Source organism: Manis pentadactyla, chromosome 16 (genome assembly GCF_030020395.1).
Source record: "Manis pentadactyla isolate mManPen7 chromosome 16, mManPen7.hap1, whole genome shotgun sequence".
Classification (NCBI taxonomy): Eukaryota; Metazoa; Chordata; class Mammalia; order Pholidota; family Manidae; genus Manis; species Manis pentadactyla.
Window position 1 is genome coordinate 40,592,867 of NC_080034.1, and position 16,748 is coordinate 40,609,614.

The 16,748-nt window shown below is 43.8% G+C and overlaps 2 protein-coding genes across 5 annotated transcripts; both read left to right on the plus strand.

Moving 5' to 3' along the window:
* Nucleotides 1-9,634: 9,634 nt before the first annotated feature.
* On the plus strand, nt 9,635-11,317 carry SMIM40 (small integral membrane protein 40). The gene is made up of 2 exons (XM_036927645.2): nt 9,635-9,916; nt 11,145-11,317. The coding sequence occupies exon 1, from the start codon at nt 9,635-9,637 to the stop codon at nt 9,875-9,877; it is 243 nt and encodes an 80-aa protein (XP_036783540.1). The 3' UTR covers nt 9,878-9,916; nt 11,145-11,317.
* Nucleotides 11,318-11,841: 524 nt separating this feature from the next.
* On the plus strand, nt 11,842-16,437 carry DAXX (death domain associated protein). Of its 4 annotated transcripts, none has more exons than XM_036927644.2 (8): nt 11,842-11,990; nt 13,098-13,353; nt 13,486-14,317; nt 14,436-14,650; nt 14,805-15,003; nt 15,159-15,636; nt 15,787-16,009; nt 16,203-16,437. In XM_036927644.2, the coding sequence occupies exons 2-8, from the start codon at nt 13,147-13,149 to the stop codon at nt 16,260-16,262; spliced, it is 2,214 nt and encodes a 737-aa protein (XP_036783539.1). In that variant the 5' UTR covers nt 11,842-11,990; nt 13,098-13,146; the 3' UTR covers nt 16,263-16,437. The 4 variants fall into 4 exon arrangements, with proteins under 4 accessions (XP_036783539.1, XP_036783537.1, XP_036783535.1 ...); XM_036927642.2 differs by having other exon boundaries at nt 11,852-11,990; nt 13,095-13,353; XM_036927640.2 differs by lacking the exon at nt 11,842-11,990 and adding an exon at nt 12,071-12,208 and having other exon boundaries at nt 13,095-13,353.
* The last annotated feature ends 311 nt before the right edge of the window (nt 16,438-16,748 follow it).

A 16,748-nucleotide genomic window follows, 5' to 3' on the forward strand; every position in this document is an offset into this window, starting at 1 on the left:
CTAAGAGTTTTATGGTTTCATGACTTACATTCAGGTCCTGGATCCATTTTGAATTTACTTTTGTGTATGGGGTTAGACAATGATCCAGTTTCATTCTCTTACATGCAGCTGTCCAGTTTTGCCAACACCAGCTGTTGAAGAAGCTGTCATTTCCCCACTGTATGTCCATGGCTCCTTCATCCTTTATTAATTGACCATATATGCTTGGGTTAATATCTGGACTCTCTATTCTGTCCACTGGTCTGTGGCTCTGTTCTTGTGCCAGTACCAAATTGTCTTGATTACTGTGACTTTGTAGTAGAGCTTGAAGTTGGGAAGCGAGATCCCCCCTGCTTTATTCTCCCTTCTCAGGATTGCTGTGGCTATTCAGGGTCTTTACTGGTTCATATGGATTTCTGAACTATTTGTTCCAGTTTGTTGAAGAATGCTGTCAGTATTTTGATAGGGATTGCATTGAATCTATAGATTGCTTTAGGCAGGATGGCCATTTTGACAGTATTAATTCTTCCTAGCCAAAAGCATGGGATGAATTTACATTTATTAGTGTCCTCTTTAATTTCTCTTAAGAGTGTCTCATAGTTTTCAGGGTATAGGTCTTTCACTTCCTTGATTAGGTTTATTACTAGGTATATTATTCTTTTTGATGTAATTGCAGATGGAATTGTTTCCTGATTTCTCTTTCTGCTAGCTCATCATTAATGTATAGGAATGCAACAGATATTTGTGTATTAATTTTGTATCCTGTAACTTTGCTGAATTCAGATATTAGTTCTAGTAGTTTTGGAGTGGATTCTTTAGGGTTTTTATCTTATGCTGTTTTTGCATACAGCCTTGACTCCCTGGCTACTTTATCCATTCCCAGAACTCTTGCAAAGCTCTAACTACACCTGCTATGCCATTGCACTCTTGTGGCTGAACGTACCTAGAGGGGACTAAAACCACACAACCATGCTGGCAGCTCTCACTTTGAATTTATGGTAAGCCTCAAGTAGACCTTGGTGCTGGCTGACAACCATACTACACTTCACTAGTCCAGTGGTCTTCTCCCTGGAGGATGCAGACCCCAAAGAGTACACAAAGACCTTCCATGGCTAGTTAGGAAGGTACCCATTTTCTCATCCTTTATTTCTGTATGCCCTTTTTCCTAAAACTAATTTGCCTGAGAACTGTTCTGCAGATTACCATTTCTCTCCTCCTCTTTTACCATCGTTCATATGTCCTTCTCCCATGGTGGGGAAATATAAAAACATCTGGGCTGCCAAAAAAAAGTACAGTTTAAAGTATTTGAAGTATTGCTTTTCAAAGTAAATGACTCTAAGGATTGAGTAGTGAATTCTTTAGCAAGTCAGGTGGTTTCCTGCTCTATGCTTTCAACAAAATTAAAAGAATCTAACTGACTTTCAGCTTGAACATCATTAAAAACAATGCCAATTAATAAATAATTTTAATAATTGCTAATTATGTGATTTTTGACCTATAATTCAGAAGAGTCAAATTGAGTATCATTGCTATAATAAAGTATTTCCATTCTTCTTTACTTATTTATATGAACAAGGACTGTCACCTTTACTTTGAGGAAAAAGAAAAAATACAAAGAGAATTGATACTGAATGCTGTCTCATTCTAGCAACATGAATCAATGACATATGAACTAATTTAAAACCCATTAAAAGATGCATTTTGGACAAAAATTTATATTTAATAATTATCAAAATTTATAATATACTTATGTGATTTTGATCAATCTGTGCTACTGCTAATAGCTCAATCCAGAGGTAAAGTTTAAATATTTAGAGTATTACAGTTAAAAGAAATTGAAAAGAACCAATTTTTAAAGCATATTTTGTTGCAGAAAAATATAAAGATCAGTATGAGACTTCCATATATAAAATATATTAAATTAGGATAAAATTATGTACAAAAGTGAATGACATAAGAATTCAAGGAGATAAATAAATAATGTAAAATGTGCAGCTGTTAAAGAAGAGTTTATTTTTTTTTTTTTTGAGAGGGCATCTCTCATATTTATTGATCAAATGGCTGTTAACAACAATAAAATTCTGTATAGGGGACTCAATGCTCAATGCACAATCATTAATCCACCCCAAGTCTAATTCTCGTCAGTCTCCAATCTTCTGAAGCATAACGAACAAGTTCTTACATGGTGAACAAATTCTTACATAGTGAATAAGTTCTTACATGGTGAACAGTACAAGGGCAGTCATCACAGAAACTTTTGGTTTTGATCACGCATTATGAACTATAAACAATCAGGTCAAATATGAATATTCGTTTGATTTTTATACTTGATTTATATGTGAATCCCACATTTCTCCCTTATTATTATTATTATTATTATTTTTAATAAAATGCTGAAGTGGTAGGTAGATGCAAGATAAAGGTAGAAGACATAGTTTAGTGTTGTAAGAGAGCAAATGTAGATGATCAGGTGTGTGCCTGTAGACTATGTGTTAATCCAAGCTAGACAAGGGCAATAAAACATCCACGTATGCAGAAGATTTCTCTCAGAACAGGGGGTGGTGAGGTTCTAAGCCTCACCTCTGTTGATCCCCAATTTCTCACCTGATGGCCCCCCTGCAACTGTGCCTGTCTTAGGTTGTTCCTCCCTTGAGGAATCTTACCCGTCTCTGGCTAACCAGTCATCTTCCAGGGCCATACAGGGAAATGTAAAGTTGGTAAGTGAGAGAGAGGCAATATTGTTTGAAAAGGTTAGCTTTTTACTTCTTTGCAGATTTATGCCCTGTGGATTTATGCCCAGTATTTGTCTTGAGGTATCTTTACCACTTGGAAGAATTATGATACTCAGTAAATTCGATATGAGGCACGAATTCTATTTAAGGGTTGTAATTAGGAAGGAAGAAGAAAAGCTATAGGAGCAGCAGATGGAAGAAAACATGGGAAGATTGATTATTTCTTTGACATATCTTCTTGTAGAGTAACTTAAGCATGTGTAGGTTTTAAACTACTAATTAAATTGCACACACACTTTAACATAATAGGAATACAGTTACATAACCAAAGCAGACCTATAATTACCAGCCATCTCCAGTGAAACCAAGAAAACCAGTTAGGCACCCTAGGCATTTGTGAAAACTTATCTATGATATGGTATTTATGTTTTTAAAAAGGATGATGTTGAATATCAAGTAACTATGGCATTTGGATTATATTGGATATACTTAACATGTCAATATTTATAAAACATCAAAATTCTTACACTATTTTTCCTTATTTAAATCTAAAAGGAAAAAATTAGATAAAAGGAAAAAATATAGAAAAGGTCAGAGGTCACATTTTCCAGAATGTTTTTAGGAAACATGCAAGCAAAAAATTTTTTGAAGACTGATGGACTAGTCCTAGTACTGTTTTTATACACTGGCAAGAGTGGACTCTGCCTTGACCTCCATATTTTGGAGGGCCTCACATATTATAACACAAAAAGAGTACATTTGGAAAGGACATATGAGTATCTCTTTTATTAAGGATCTGACATTAAGTTCTGGCGCAGTGTATTAGTTATCTATTGTTGTATAAGAAATTAGCCCAAAACTTAGTGGCTCAAAGCAACACACATTATTGTCTCATGGTTTTTGTGGGTCAGAAATCTGGGAGAAGCTTAGCTGGATCCTCTGCTTCAGGGTCTCTCACAGTATCTGCAATCAAGTTGTTGCTAGTGATCTCATCTGAAGGCTTGACTAGAGAAGGATATGTTTCTAAGCTGACTCCCACAGATGTTGGCAGGATTCAGTTCCTTAAAGGTTGTTGGACTGAGGGTGTCAGTTTCTTGTTGGCTCTTGTCCAGATACCACTCTCAGTTTCTTGACATGTGGACCTCTCTTTCACATGAGAGCCTGTTTTATTAAAGAGTGCTGGCAATATGAAAGTAGTGTCTTTTATAACTTAATCTCAGAAGTGATAGCCCATTACTTTTGCCATATTCTATTCATTACAAACAGGTCACTAGGTCCAGTCCATCCTCAAAGGTTGGGGATCCCACAAGGGTATGAATATCAGGAGGTGGAGATCACTGAGAGCCATTGTAGAATGCTATCTACTATACACAGCATGACCATAAGTCTAAACATCTGCTATGATAATTAACACTATTCTAGTCCCAAGGAAATGTGTCTCCATACCTCTTATCTTCTATCGTTGGAATAAAAGGTGATGGTGAGCAAATGCTGTGCAGATTTATGGGTAATGCTGTTGTTGACTTTAGATATGGACCCGTGTTTTGGGATGCAGGGAGAATTTGTCAGTAGTAGTGATTAGGTAAGGGAAAAGATATATTAATTAATTTGTCAAATCTCTCTCAGTCAGTGTGAAAGCAGTGCTTTCTTACATAATGATGTTATCATTTCACAGTAGGGCCACAGTTGTACACGGTGACTGAGGAGCATTTTCCTGTACTAAACAATTCATATTACTCTTAAATGTGTGTGTGTGTATACACACACATATATATACACATATATATATAAAAGCATGACATAACAAGCATGACACATGAATTTACACTGGCAACTAAATGGACATCTAATGCTTTAGTCACATGTAGTTTTATTTTTATAAAACTATTTAATAGGATTTAATTAAAAGTTTAAAAAGTTTAATTTTAAATCTTTCTATAAATCATTTTAAGTACCCATTCAGTATAATTTGCATTTTATTTGAATTTTAATTGATGATTTAAGCATTCAGAAAATAACGTTTGAAAGCATGAGAATAATTTTAATTTCATGTTAACTTTGTTTTACATCTCTATGAAAGTATATTCAAATTATGTAAAATTTGAATACAGTTGCATTTAACTTTTACATTATTTAGCCCAATACCATCAATAGAATACAGACTATGTGAAAATCTTAGTAACAACATAATTAGTGACTTTGCTAAAATGAAGATAAGAAAAATAAATTTTCTGATATACATGTTATTAATTTTCAAATAACTCATGTCTTTATTACTCATCAAACCATACCTGATCTACCAAAAGAATATTCTAAATATATGTGATAATAATTAAACGTAGTCATTTTCATAGTCTCCCAATGATGTTTCTTTATACATTCTTCGATTTTATTGTTATGAAGATAGACATGTGAAGGCACAAATAAAGAACAAGCGTTAACAGTTTATTAGCTTGAAAAATTTTAGGCCTGTAATATATAAGCCCCAATTTTTACTCTTGCTTTGGGGCCCTACAAATGTCTACATCTTTTCTCTCCTCAATTCAATCCCTTCATGCCTCGTTGATGATGTTATGTCCTACTTTACTGAAAAACAGGAGCAACAGAAGTGAAATTCCTTCTCTACCTCTTACCACTCTGTCTTCCCACTTATCTACATTTCTGCCCTCAGTCTCTGTCTTCACTCAGGCACCACAAATATAAGTGTCTGTCTAAGGCCACCTCCTCTACTTGTGCACTCAATCACAGTTTCTCTTAATGACATTGTTCCTACAATTGCCACTTCACTCTCTTGTTCCATTTCCTCTTTACTTTGTTATTCCTGTAAGCACACAAAAATACCAGAATATATCCATTTAAAAATCCTTCCTTTTGATGTTCCATCTCCTACATTTTGTTGCATTTCTCTCCTTCCCTTTTTGGCAACAATCTGTGAAAGAGGTGGATGTACTCCTGTTCTCCTCTTCCTCACCTACCATTCTCCCTTGAGCTCTTTCCACTTCTTCCATCAAAAGGTAGGCTTATAAGGTCTATATTTCCTCCCTGTGAATTTGAACAGGTTTGTGACACTCTGGTAACCAATAGAATGTAGCGAAGTCATGATGTATGATTTCTGAGGCTAGGTCGGAAAAGGTGATATAGCTTCTGCCCAATATTTTTCACTGCAATATTTGCCTTTGGAGCCATGAGCATCTTGTAAGAATTCTAACTACGCCAAGGGTGCCACAGTGTGGAGAAGCCCAGGCTATATGGAGAGGACACGTGTAAGTGTTCTGGCTAACAGCCCCAAAAGAGATCCAGCTGACAGCCAGCATCAGTTGCCAGAAGACACCTCCAGATGATTCCAACTCCCAGTGGTTAAGTCACCCCAGCCTATAAGTCTTCTCATCTGAGGACCTAGACCCCAGTGGGCAAAGACAAGCTATTCTTAGTTTCTGAATTCCTGACACAGTATTCAATGAGCATGATAAAATGGCTGTTTTGCACCATTAAGTTTTGGGGTGGTATATTAGACAGCAATAGTAACTGGGACAGTGTGTATGTGTGTGTACATATATACATTCATATATTTCCTAGGTTGGTTTGCTGAGACAACCTAGAAACAGTGGCATCCCAGTAGCAATGAGAATATCTGGCACCCAGAACATGGTTTCCAAATACCATACTCTGTGAAGAGAAGTGAGAAGAAATAGTTGATTGTTGATTCCTGACCTGAGGAAGGAAAAGTCTAAATTGAGCCTGGATTACCTCTGGTACAAGATGTTAAAGAAGTGCTCAAATAATGTTTAGAACATTTCAAAAGCACACAGACCTAGCTTGAAGAGCTTTCTCATTTGCCAAATTTGGAATAATGTGTGCATCGAAATAATAATGATAGTAACTGATTATAATTCATTAAATAAAATAGAAACCCATGAGTCCAGACAATATAAGTAAATATAGTAGTAATGGATTATAGTTCATTGAGTAAAATAGGAATCCATGAGTCCATATGATATAAATAAATGAATAAATGGGAGGAGGGAATACTTTTTTTATAGTTGATTGTTATAGTATATATTTTATAGTAGACTAAAAGCTGAAGAAGAAATGGTGGAATTAAAGGTCACCAGTTAATAAACATCATCATGATGGTAATTCTGATGGGGGTGGGTCATCAATGGATGCTAAGGCAGATTGATGATGTACCGGATATTTAGGAATTACAAAGGAACTACTGATGACTTTATGGTGGAGAAACGTGCCATACTAGGTTGGCAGTACCAGGGGTAAGATGGGTTCACCTCCTGCACCTCCTGATATGAGGCACTGAGAAGGTACAACACCATTTTTCTCTTGAACACATGCATGTGAGGACATGCACTTAGTTTGAAGGACATCTTACAGAAATGAAAAGAGTACAGAAATCTGTACTCTTTAAAACTGATTCATAAAAGACAGGGAAAGACAGCAGAATTGTCCAGATTGAAAGAGAATGCAGGTATGTGACAACAAGTGCAATATGTGATCCTGGACCAAAAAGGACAGAAAAAGGTCAGCTGGTGAAATTTGAATGGCATCTATAAATTGAATAGTGGGGTGAAATTTGAATGGCATCTATAAATTGAATAGTGGTGCTGATTCCCTGTTTAGGATGATGTATTAGTATATGAGCTACAGCTGGTGTAACAAAGTACCACAAACTGGGTGGCTTAAACAATAGAAATTTATTTTCCTTCAAGTTCCGAAGGCTAGAAGTCCAAAGTCAAGGTGTCAGCAGGGCTGGTTCTTTCTGAGCATTGTGAGGGAATCTGTCCTTGCCTCTCCCCTAGCTTCTGGTGGTTTGCTGGCAGTCTTTGGTGTTCAATATGTTCAGTCATATTGGATTAGGAGTCTACCCCACTGCAGCATAACCTCATCTTACTTTAACGAATTGCATTTTCAGTGACCTTATTTCAAAATAAGGTAATATTCTGAGGTACTGGGGGTTAGGACTTCAGTATGTGAATTTTAGGGGAACATAATTCAACCCATAACAGATGGTTACATGGGAGTTGAGAGAGAGGGAGCAAATATAGCCAAATATTGACAAATGGGGAATCAGAGTGAGAATGATACCACAGAACTTGATACTGTTCTTAAATGTTTTCTGTAAGTTTGAAATTAATTCAAAATTAAAAAAAATTTCAATAAGGTGCTGGGTTTATGTACTACACAAGGTCTTGGTGCTGAACCTACCATAGGAGAGAAACTGTGAGGTGTGTAGCCTTATTGAAAACTAGCCTGAGACTTAAGTAAGGGCATCAGCAATTAATACATTATATTTACATAGTGTTTCATAATTTACAAAAAAAATACATTACTTCATTTGTCCCTCATAATAATTTTGTGAGGCAAGATGTTTCCTCAATTTTATAAAAAACTAAAGAAAGTTGAGGTGACTTGGCCATGGTCATACTCACACAGCTGTTAAAAAATCAGCTGAGGCATATCAAATTTTATAAGTTTATTTGAGCAAAAATGACTCCAGTGGGGCAGCACCAAACTGGAAGTGCTCAAGAGCACTCTGCAGACAGGAGTCGGGGGAAAGACTATATACATATATATATACATATATAAAGTACAGAAACAAAGAAAGGAAATTACTTGATTGGCTGTAGCTCAAAGCCTAGTTGGCCGTTTGTGATTGGTTGTTCTCAGCCTTTGGCTTTCCTAACCTTGAGGCACTTACAGGCTTAGATTTTGGTTTGTTTATGGAGGCCTCCACAGCAGTAGAGTCACCTTGGTCTAATGGCCCGCTTGTTTAGTTTAGCACACAAGAGATTAGTATGAACCCTGACCCAGGTTTTATTTCTAATGTGACTCTCTTGTGGAAACAGCAAATGATAATGAGTTGACTCTAAACAAAACTGTGACATTGTTTGTACCCCTCTGGGCACGACCTATCCCCCAGGGCATTCCTATTAAGGTCAAAATGAAGGTTAGGTAAGAGACCCTAAAGGCTCCAGGTATGAGTTCTCCTACCCCACTCTACTTCTTCCCATAGCCACCACCTCTCCCTGCCACTGCCTCACTTATCCCGGGGGTCCCAGGTCTCTACATGCCCTTCACTTTCCCTCATGGACCGTCAAACCTGGGGAACAGGGTCAAAAAAAGGCCTTCACCTCTTGGCCCAGTGACAACTTCCTGGATGACATTCCCAACTGGCAGCTCTCTAATCAGGACTCCTCAGTCTCCCAACAGTTAAGTGCCAGGAACACACTGTTACCCCGGTGACCAGTCACAGTCTTTCTCTTTTTAGAAACTTCAGCTTAAGCCCCTGCAGTCCAGTTATAATTATTCTCTGGCCCCACAGGGCCCAGAGATTAGGAAGAGAGCACTATAGGTTTCAGCTCCCAGATTGGCAGGCAGCCGGCAGATCTGGGAGAGAACAATGCCAACACGGACCCCAAAGGGCCTTTGTTGGTCCCCACCCACCTGGGTTGGTTGAGTCCCTCCTCTGCACTCGGACCACCCACTGTAAAGCCACAATGGGCTTTAGATCCTTAACTAACGGTGGCTCACAGTCCACTTTCTCACCCTTTATATGTAGGGGTCCAAGACCTTGAGCCTTGAGCCTAGAGACCCAGAATGACTCAAGCACTTCCAGCTTTCACATCTCCATGTTGGGCCTTCAGTTGCCAAATAACAGAATTACAGACTAGTGGAGGACAAACTTCAGGAATGCTTTCATTCAGACCAGTCACATTGCACTGGATGATTACATGATTGTTTCAAAGGTGCAGAAGCTCTTTTCTCCTCTCTCTCTCTTACGTGGGGGAATTAGGGTCAAGTCGGACAGGTGCAGATCTTGCCCCGTCCGCACTCCTTAATCCTGGCCTTGCTGAGTAAGGGCTTCCATCCCAGCCTCCCTGATCCAGTCAGCTGCCACACTGTGGGTTACTATGGCAGAGAAGGGGGCCGAAGTGGACCAGGAGGATGTATTTCTGGCATTTGCCCGGGGTCCCTCTCCTCCCAGGGGCCCGCTGCGTAGGGCTTTGGACAAGGCCTTCTTTGTCTTCCTGGCCCTTATCCTGACACTACTGATGCTGGAAGCTGTTTATAAGCTGCTGTGGCTGCTGCCATGGGCAAGGCTTGGGAACTGGCTTCTGAGAACACCTCAGAAAGAGGAGGAGCTGGAATTGTGACAACCTTTCCTATAAACATCCTCTTTCCCTGCCAAGGAGGTGAGTGGGGAGACAGGAGGGAAATGGGACTGGTGGGGACTGTGGAGCAGACACTCGGTTGGATAGCTTAGAGCAGCCATCTTAAAATTTTTGCAACTATACTCTGGGAAATAATTTTGAAAGAGTTTGTATTTCTCACATATTTTAGAGTAAGCATCTAAAAATTTTCATCATAAATTAAGATTTTTCCAAGGATGAATTTCTGGCTATCAAAAATATTCACATTTTAAAATAAAACAAATCAATCATACTTTTGAGTGTCCAGGGGAGTTAAAACTTCAGAGTGACTTGATACCAACCATTATCCCTTTAATATAAAAATAAATTCTTAAGGATTGAGAATCATTCTTTTTCTTCTTGAACTCCTATTAACATTCCACTTACCCACAATTTCATGCTTTTATATTTAAAAGTCGTGAATTGACCAATCTAGCATACTTTCCTGAATACATATATTGAGATGAAAAAAATATTTTTTTATTGTGACCCTAGGACTCCAGTTAAATTTCTTTTTTCTTCTGGGTTATCATTACAATTATTATGAGAATAGAACTGGTCAAATAGCATAATGATTGTACACGTTTATTTAATTGTCAAAAATTAAAGGACATTTTAAAATAAAATAGATGAGGTATTGTTTATGGTACCTGGATGAAAAATAGGCTACATGTCTCTTTTATTTAAGACAAAGTAAGATTATCCCCAGGAGATTTCATAGTTGGAAACTACACTTTTTTTTTTTTTTTAAGAGAAAGTGTTGTAAAAGGGAAAGGAAAGAAGTAGAACCTCTGCTTCCTCTACTCAGGAACTCCGATTTTGGGAAAGTTGGGATCTGAGTATCTGGAAATTAAATCCCTTATATTCCTAAATTCGAGTACCCTTTGGAAAGTGTTTATATTCCCCAATTTGAAGACTGTAGGCTTACACTACCGAGAGAAGTAGTGCGGAACGGTTCGAGATTCTGGGACTCTTGAGAGCTTGTGGATACAAGGACCTCTGTGGTCCTCGAAAGTGGCAAGATGCTCACCATTTTCGGAATGCGCAAGCATCCAGGAAGAGGGAACCTCAGCAATTGGAATCTTGTTAACCTTTCCGGCTTTCCCGGAAGCTCGGCTTTGGACCCATCCTTGACTCCACGAGTCCTTCCAACCTCCCTGAAACGGCGAGGTGAGGGTGCCGGCGAGGCGGGCGTCAAAGTCCGTTTCTTCTCTCTTCATTCTTTCCTCAGCGCTCCTAGAGGAAGAGGCGACAAGACCCGAGGTATTTTACTAGCCTCATTTGGTCTCACAGCGGTAATTTACACAGATTCTCCTCAAAGCTTCCGCCCCCAAACGCCAGACCTCAGCCCCTGGAGCTTCTAGACAAAGCACGGCCTTCTGGTCATCGCCTGCTCCTCGTCCAGAGGAGCACGGAGAACCGCCTAGGTCCCACCTGCTTGCTTGGTTAATAATTCTGTGCAAGAGCTTGAAAAGCAAATCAACAACAACAGCAATAATAATAACAATACATTTGTATAGTGTGTTGTGCTCATTTGTATGCAATTTTATTATTTCACTTTGGGGTGATGGAGGAGGACCCTGGATGCAGAAGCAGCTGCTGGACAGAGGCAAGGGAGCTCGCAGCCCGCAGATGGAAAGGGGCAGGCGCGTTCGATTAAGCTGTGGAAACCGGTACCTGGCAGGTAGAAAAGCAGCACCGGAAGGCTTGTCAATAGCCCAGCGGAAGGAAAGGTTTTACTTCCCTCGTAGGAGACAGCCGCCCTTCCGTGCACCCCCGCGCAGCCCTGGAGGGCCTAATTCCTTAGCTGACCTGTACCGTTCACCCCGACCCCCCTACTTGGGAGGGTGGCTCAGTCCTCCCTGCACGCGACTCGCCGGCAGTTGGGCCGGATGCAAGAAGTTTCTGATTGGCGGAGTCGCAGGAGCACCGGGTGAAAAGGGCTCCACGAGCTGCGCGCCCGACTCCGGGCGTAGGCAAGGCCGTACGGCAAAAATGGTGGCCCCTGGGTACCTGGGGACTCACTGAGGGGGCAGATCCGCCCCCTACAGGTCAGGGGCACCGAGCCTCAGACAAGGTGGGTGGCACTGGGGCCGCTCGGGGGGCGGGTCTACTATAACGGCCACAGGCTGACAGGGTGCCGTACGACAAGATGGCCGCGCTTGGTCGTCTGTAGGCGGAAACTGCGGCTTCCGGTCCGGAGTAGGGCCTGCGGTGGGAGGGGTAAGGAAGGCGGAGGGACCCATGCGATTCTGAGATCAGCGGCGAGGGTCTCCATGAGAGACCGTTTCTGAGGTGGGGGTCGGACAGTGCTGGGAGCTAAGGTGGGGGCGGGGATGTCGAGGGAGTGGTATTGGGGAGTCCCGGGCGCTGAGTCTGCGGGGCTAGCTGTGGTACCCTGAAGGGGAGTGGGGCGGCCGGGGGCTGAGCGGGGGAGGGGGACTTGGCGGGAAGCTCATCAAGGGGAAGGGGCCGGACTCAGGGTTGGGATCCGAGAGGAATCGGAGAGCCCAGTGCGGGGCTCACGATCGGTTACGGGTCACAGAAACAGAATGGGGAAAATTGGGGTGGGGTGGGGGTGAGACGGAGGAGACTTGGGGCGAAATATCAACAACCAAATGCCCGGGTTTGAGGAGACCCACCAGAGGGTGGAATATAGCGATAATCTAAGAAGAAAGGAGAATAGATTGTTGGGAGGGAACCTCCTTCGCCTCAGAGAGTCAAGGAGTTGGGGTGTTCCTTCAGGATGGTGGGAGGGTGTGGATTTGACGTGTTTGAGAGTGAGAGGGGGAAAACAGGTGAGGTGGTGCTGACGGGGGTATGGTATCTGTGTGAGGGGATGTCAAGGAAATATGGAGTGCAGTGTGGGAGGTGTTCCACTGGTTGGGAGGAAGAATCAACGTCCAACTGTAAGACATAGTGGAGAAAGGCAACTGAAAGACCGGATATTGAATTGAGGGGTGGAGCAGGGAGTGGGGACTTAAGGTTTTCAGGTGGTTTGGGGCTCCCGTAGTAAAGGGCCCAGAAAGCAAATGGTACTAACGGTTGCTGAAGGTAGGCAGCCAGGACACTGTTGGGCAGGGCTGGGTGTTAGCAAAACCCAAGAAGACTGGAAAATGTGTGAGGTGAAGGGATGGGCCTATGCTGGAGGGGCTCTTTCTGAGGCCCCATCCCCTTCCAGCAGGAATTCTGAAATCCCCAACACTTCCTCTCTCCGGGGGATTTGATCCCCCATGGCCACCGCTAACAGCATCATTGTGCTGGATGATGATGACGAAGATGAACCAGCTGCTCAGCCAGGGCCCTCCCACCCACCCCCCAGTCTGGCCTCACCCCGGGCAGAAGCCCCTGGGTCCTCCCAGCCCCATGGGGCTGGAGGAAGCAGTAGTTCGGGCGGCAAGAAATGCTACAAGTTGGAGAATGAGAAGCTGTTTGAAGAGGTGAGCTGTAGGGGAGAAGATTCTTGTACCCTAGGGAGGGGGATGGTTGACTGGCTCTCCTGTCCTTTCTTCCCCACTAACCCCTCCTCACCTTTCTCTCAACCCCCTCCCATCTTCCCTCGAACCTTCCAGTTCCTTGAACTGTGTAAGACGCAGACGGCAGACCACCCTGAGGTGGTCCCATTCCTCTCTAACCGGCAGCAGCGTGCCCACTCTCTGTTTCTGGCCTCGGCGGAGTTCTGCAACATCCTCTCTCGGGTCCTTTCTAGGGCCCAGAACCGGCCAGCTAAGCTCTATGTCTACATTAATGAGCTGTGCACTGTTCTCAAGGCCCATTCAGCCAAGAAGAAGCTGAAACTGGCCCCTGCTGCCGCCACCTCTAGTGAATCCTCTGGAAATAACTTTCCCATAGACCCCTCCTCAGACCCCACAAATGCTGAGACCACTGCTTCTGAGGCCCCACGGACCCGTGGTTCTCGGCGGCAGATCCAGCGCTTGGAGCAGCTGCTAGCACTCTATGTGGCAGAGATCCGGCGGCTGCAGGAAAAGGAGTTGGAGCTCTCAGAATTGGATGACCCAGACTCCACATACCTGCAGGAGGCAAGGTTGAAGCGTAAGCTGATCCACCTCTTTGGGCGGTTGTGTGAGTTGAAAGACTGCTCTTCACTGACAGGCCGTGTCATAGAGCAGCGCATCCCCTACCGTGGCACCCGCTACCCAGAGGTTAACAGGTGCATTGAGCGGCTCATCAACAAGCCAGGGCCTGACACCTTCCCTGACTATGGAGATGTGCTGCGGGCTGTAGAGAAAGCAGCTGCTCGGCACAGCCTTGGCCTCCCCCGACAGCAGCTCCAGCTCATGGCTCAGGATGCCTTCCGAGATGTGGGCATCAGGTTACAGGAGCGGCGCCACCTTGACCTCATCTACAACTTTGGCTGTCACCTCACAGACGACTATAGGCCAGGTAGGGATTAGTGAAATGCTATAACCCTTACATGTCTGGTGTGCTGTGGAGGGGGCATCTCTGTAGTCCCTTCTAATAGGGTTTGAAGAGTACTCTGACTTTATATCTTTCCACATAGGCATTGACCCTGCTCTATCAGATCCTGCCCTAGCCCGGCGCCTGAGGGAAAACCGGAACTTGGCTATGAGCCGGCTGGATGAGGTCATCTCCAAATACGCAATGATGCAGGACAAGAGTGAGGAAGGGGAGAGACAGAAGAGAAGAACCCGGCTCCCCCAAGCCACCTCTTCCCACTCTGTAGACCCCCACAAAGCCTCCTTGGAGTCTGGTGAGGTATGAAAGGGTACACCCTTCATAGAGAATTTGTCCTTCCCCTGCACTGGCCAGCAGGGAGTCCATGGTTATTGGTGGGGGAGTGTGCAGAAGGAACACAGGAACCAGACCTTCTGGGGCAAGAGATTCCTTAGAGAAACTCTTTGCCCCCCAGGGCCCTAGTGGAATGGCATCCCAGGAGTGCCCAACCACCTCCAAGGCTGAGACAGATGATGAAGAAGATGAGGAAAGTGAGGAGGAGGAGGAAGAGGAAGAAGAGGAAGGGGAGGAGGCCACAGATTCTGAAGAGGAGGAGGACCTGGAACAGATGCAGGAAGGTCAGGGGGACGATGAAGAGGAGGAGGAGGAAATAGGTATGTCAAGGAAACAGTCTCATGTGTCGGTTCCCTCTACTGTCAGACTTGAGCAACCTGTTTGAGACTCTTCCCTTCCTCCTCTTGTTCTTGGTGTCCTCTCAGCAGGATTCTTTCCTCTAGTGCTCATGCTACCCTTCCCCTCTCTTTTCCAGGTGAAGATGGAGACAATAGCCCCATGTCCCCACCACATATCTCCACTGAAAAGAACCTGGAACCTAGCAGAGGGATGAGCAGGTCTTTGGGGGAGCAGCAAAATAAAGGACTCAGAGTGTCACCATCTTCACTGTCAGAAGAGCCCTTGGCCCCCTCCAGCATAGATGCTGAAGGCAGTGGAGAACACCTCGGGGAGTTGCCCCTGGAGGAGGAGAGCCCTATGTCCCAGCTCTTTGAGCTAGAAATTGAAGCCTTGCCCATGGATACCACCCCTTCTCCCGAGGAGAGGGACATTTCCTCTTCCAGGAAGCAGTCAGAGGACCCTCTCACCACTGTCGTAGAGAACGGAGCAGCTGTGGTCACCTCCACTTCATTCAATGGAGGTGTTTCTCCTCACACCTGGGATGATTCTAGTCCTCCTTGCAAGAAATCTCGGAAGGAGAAGCAGCAAGCAAGAGCAGGGCCGTTAGGAAACAGGTAACAACAATGAGAAGGTGGGAAGCCCAGGAGAGATTCAGGGGGCTTTCTGAGGAGTACTGAGGAACTGAGTCTGCTGGGAGAGATTGGCACACCTCTCCAGCCTCAGGCTCGCCATACACCTCTACACATTTACATTTCTGTCCCTAGCTGTGTGGAAAGGCAAAGGTCAGTGCATGAGGAGAATGGGAAGAAGATACATACCCTGCCTAGACCACCTTCCCCCTTGGCTTCCATGGCCCCAGTTGCTGATTCTTCAACAAGGGTGGATTCTCCAAGCCATGGCCTTGTGACCAGCTCCCTCTGTAGCCCATCTCCAGCCCAGTTGTCCCAAATCCCCCAGTTACAACCCTCCCGGACTGGTACTTACAAGGTAAGAGGGGGAGGCAGTTTTTTCTGACGTCATTCTTTCACTGTTCACTTTCTGGCACTCTGTCTGGATCTTGCACCCACCACATCCTCTCTCTCTCTTTTGCTTCACCCCAATTTTTAATCTCTGATAAATCTTTCCCTCTGCTTCTCCTATATTCCAGATCTCTCTGACATTGTCTCTCATCCCCCTGCAGATGAGTGTGGCCACACAGTGCGATCCAGAGGAAATCATCGTGCTCTCGGACTCTGATTAACTGCCTCCCCCCGACTCCCTGCCTCCTGAATATTTTGGAATAGTGTTTGGAGGATGTTGGGAAGCAGATGACTGAGGAAGGGTTGGACTGATCTAATCCCCTTTTGGTGGTATTCCTTTTAAAAAAACAAAACTTAAGTTTTACACAAAAACATTAATAAAGTTTTCTTATTGTATCCCCGGCTTTTCCTTGTCTTTTCTGCTGTCAGTGGTTGGCACCAGCTGTCGTCTGGCTCAGGGTTAGCCCTGCCCTGGTTAGCCCTGGATCTGTCCTTTTTAGCCTGCCCTTAGCTAGGCTGTTTGAGAGTTTGCACGCCCTCAGGCCTTCCGCTTGCCCTATGCCCTGCACCAAAAAAATTGGTGCTTCAGACTCCTTCCTTACACGCGCTTTACTTGCTCACAGCGAGTTGGAGTGAAAAAGCCAATCAGGTGGGCTGACTCAAGGTTATTTGGCCAATCCAGGCCCGTAGAAAGGGGGCGGGGCTTC

Coding starts and splice junctions, on each gene's coding strand:
- SMIM40 (XM_036927645.2), top strand. CDS start 9,635: ATGGCAGAGAAGGGGGCCGAAGTGGACCAGGAGGATGTATTTCTGGCA.
- DAXX (XM_036927644.2), top strand. CDS start 13,147: ATGGCCACCGCTAACAGCATCATTGTGCTGGATGATGATGACGAAGAT. Junction 14,318..14,435: donor CACAGACGACTATAGGCCAG/GTAGGGATTAGT, acceptor CTTTCCACATAG/GCATTGACCCTGCTCTATCA. Junction 15,004..15,158: donor AGAGGAGGAGGAGGAAATAG/GTATGTCAAGGA, acceptor TCTCTTTTCCAG/GTGAAGATGGAGACAATAGC.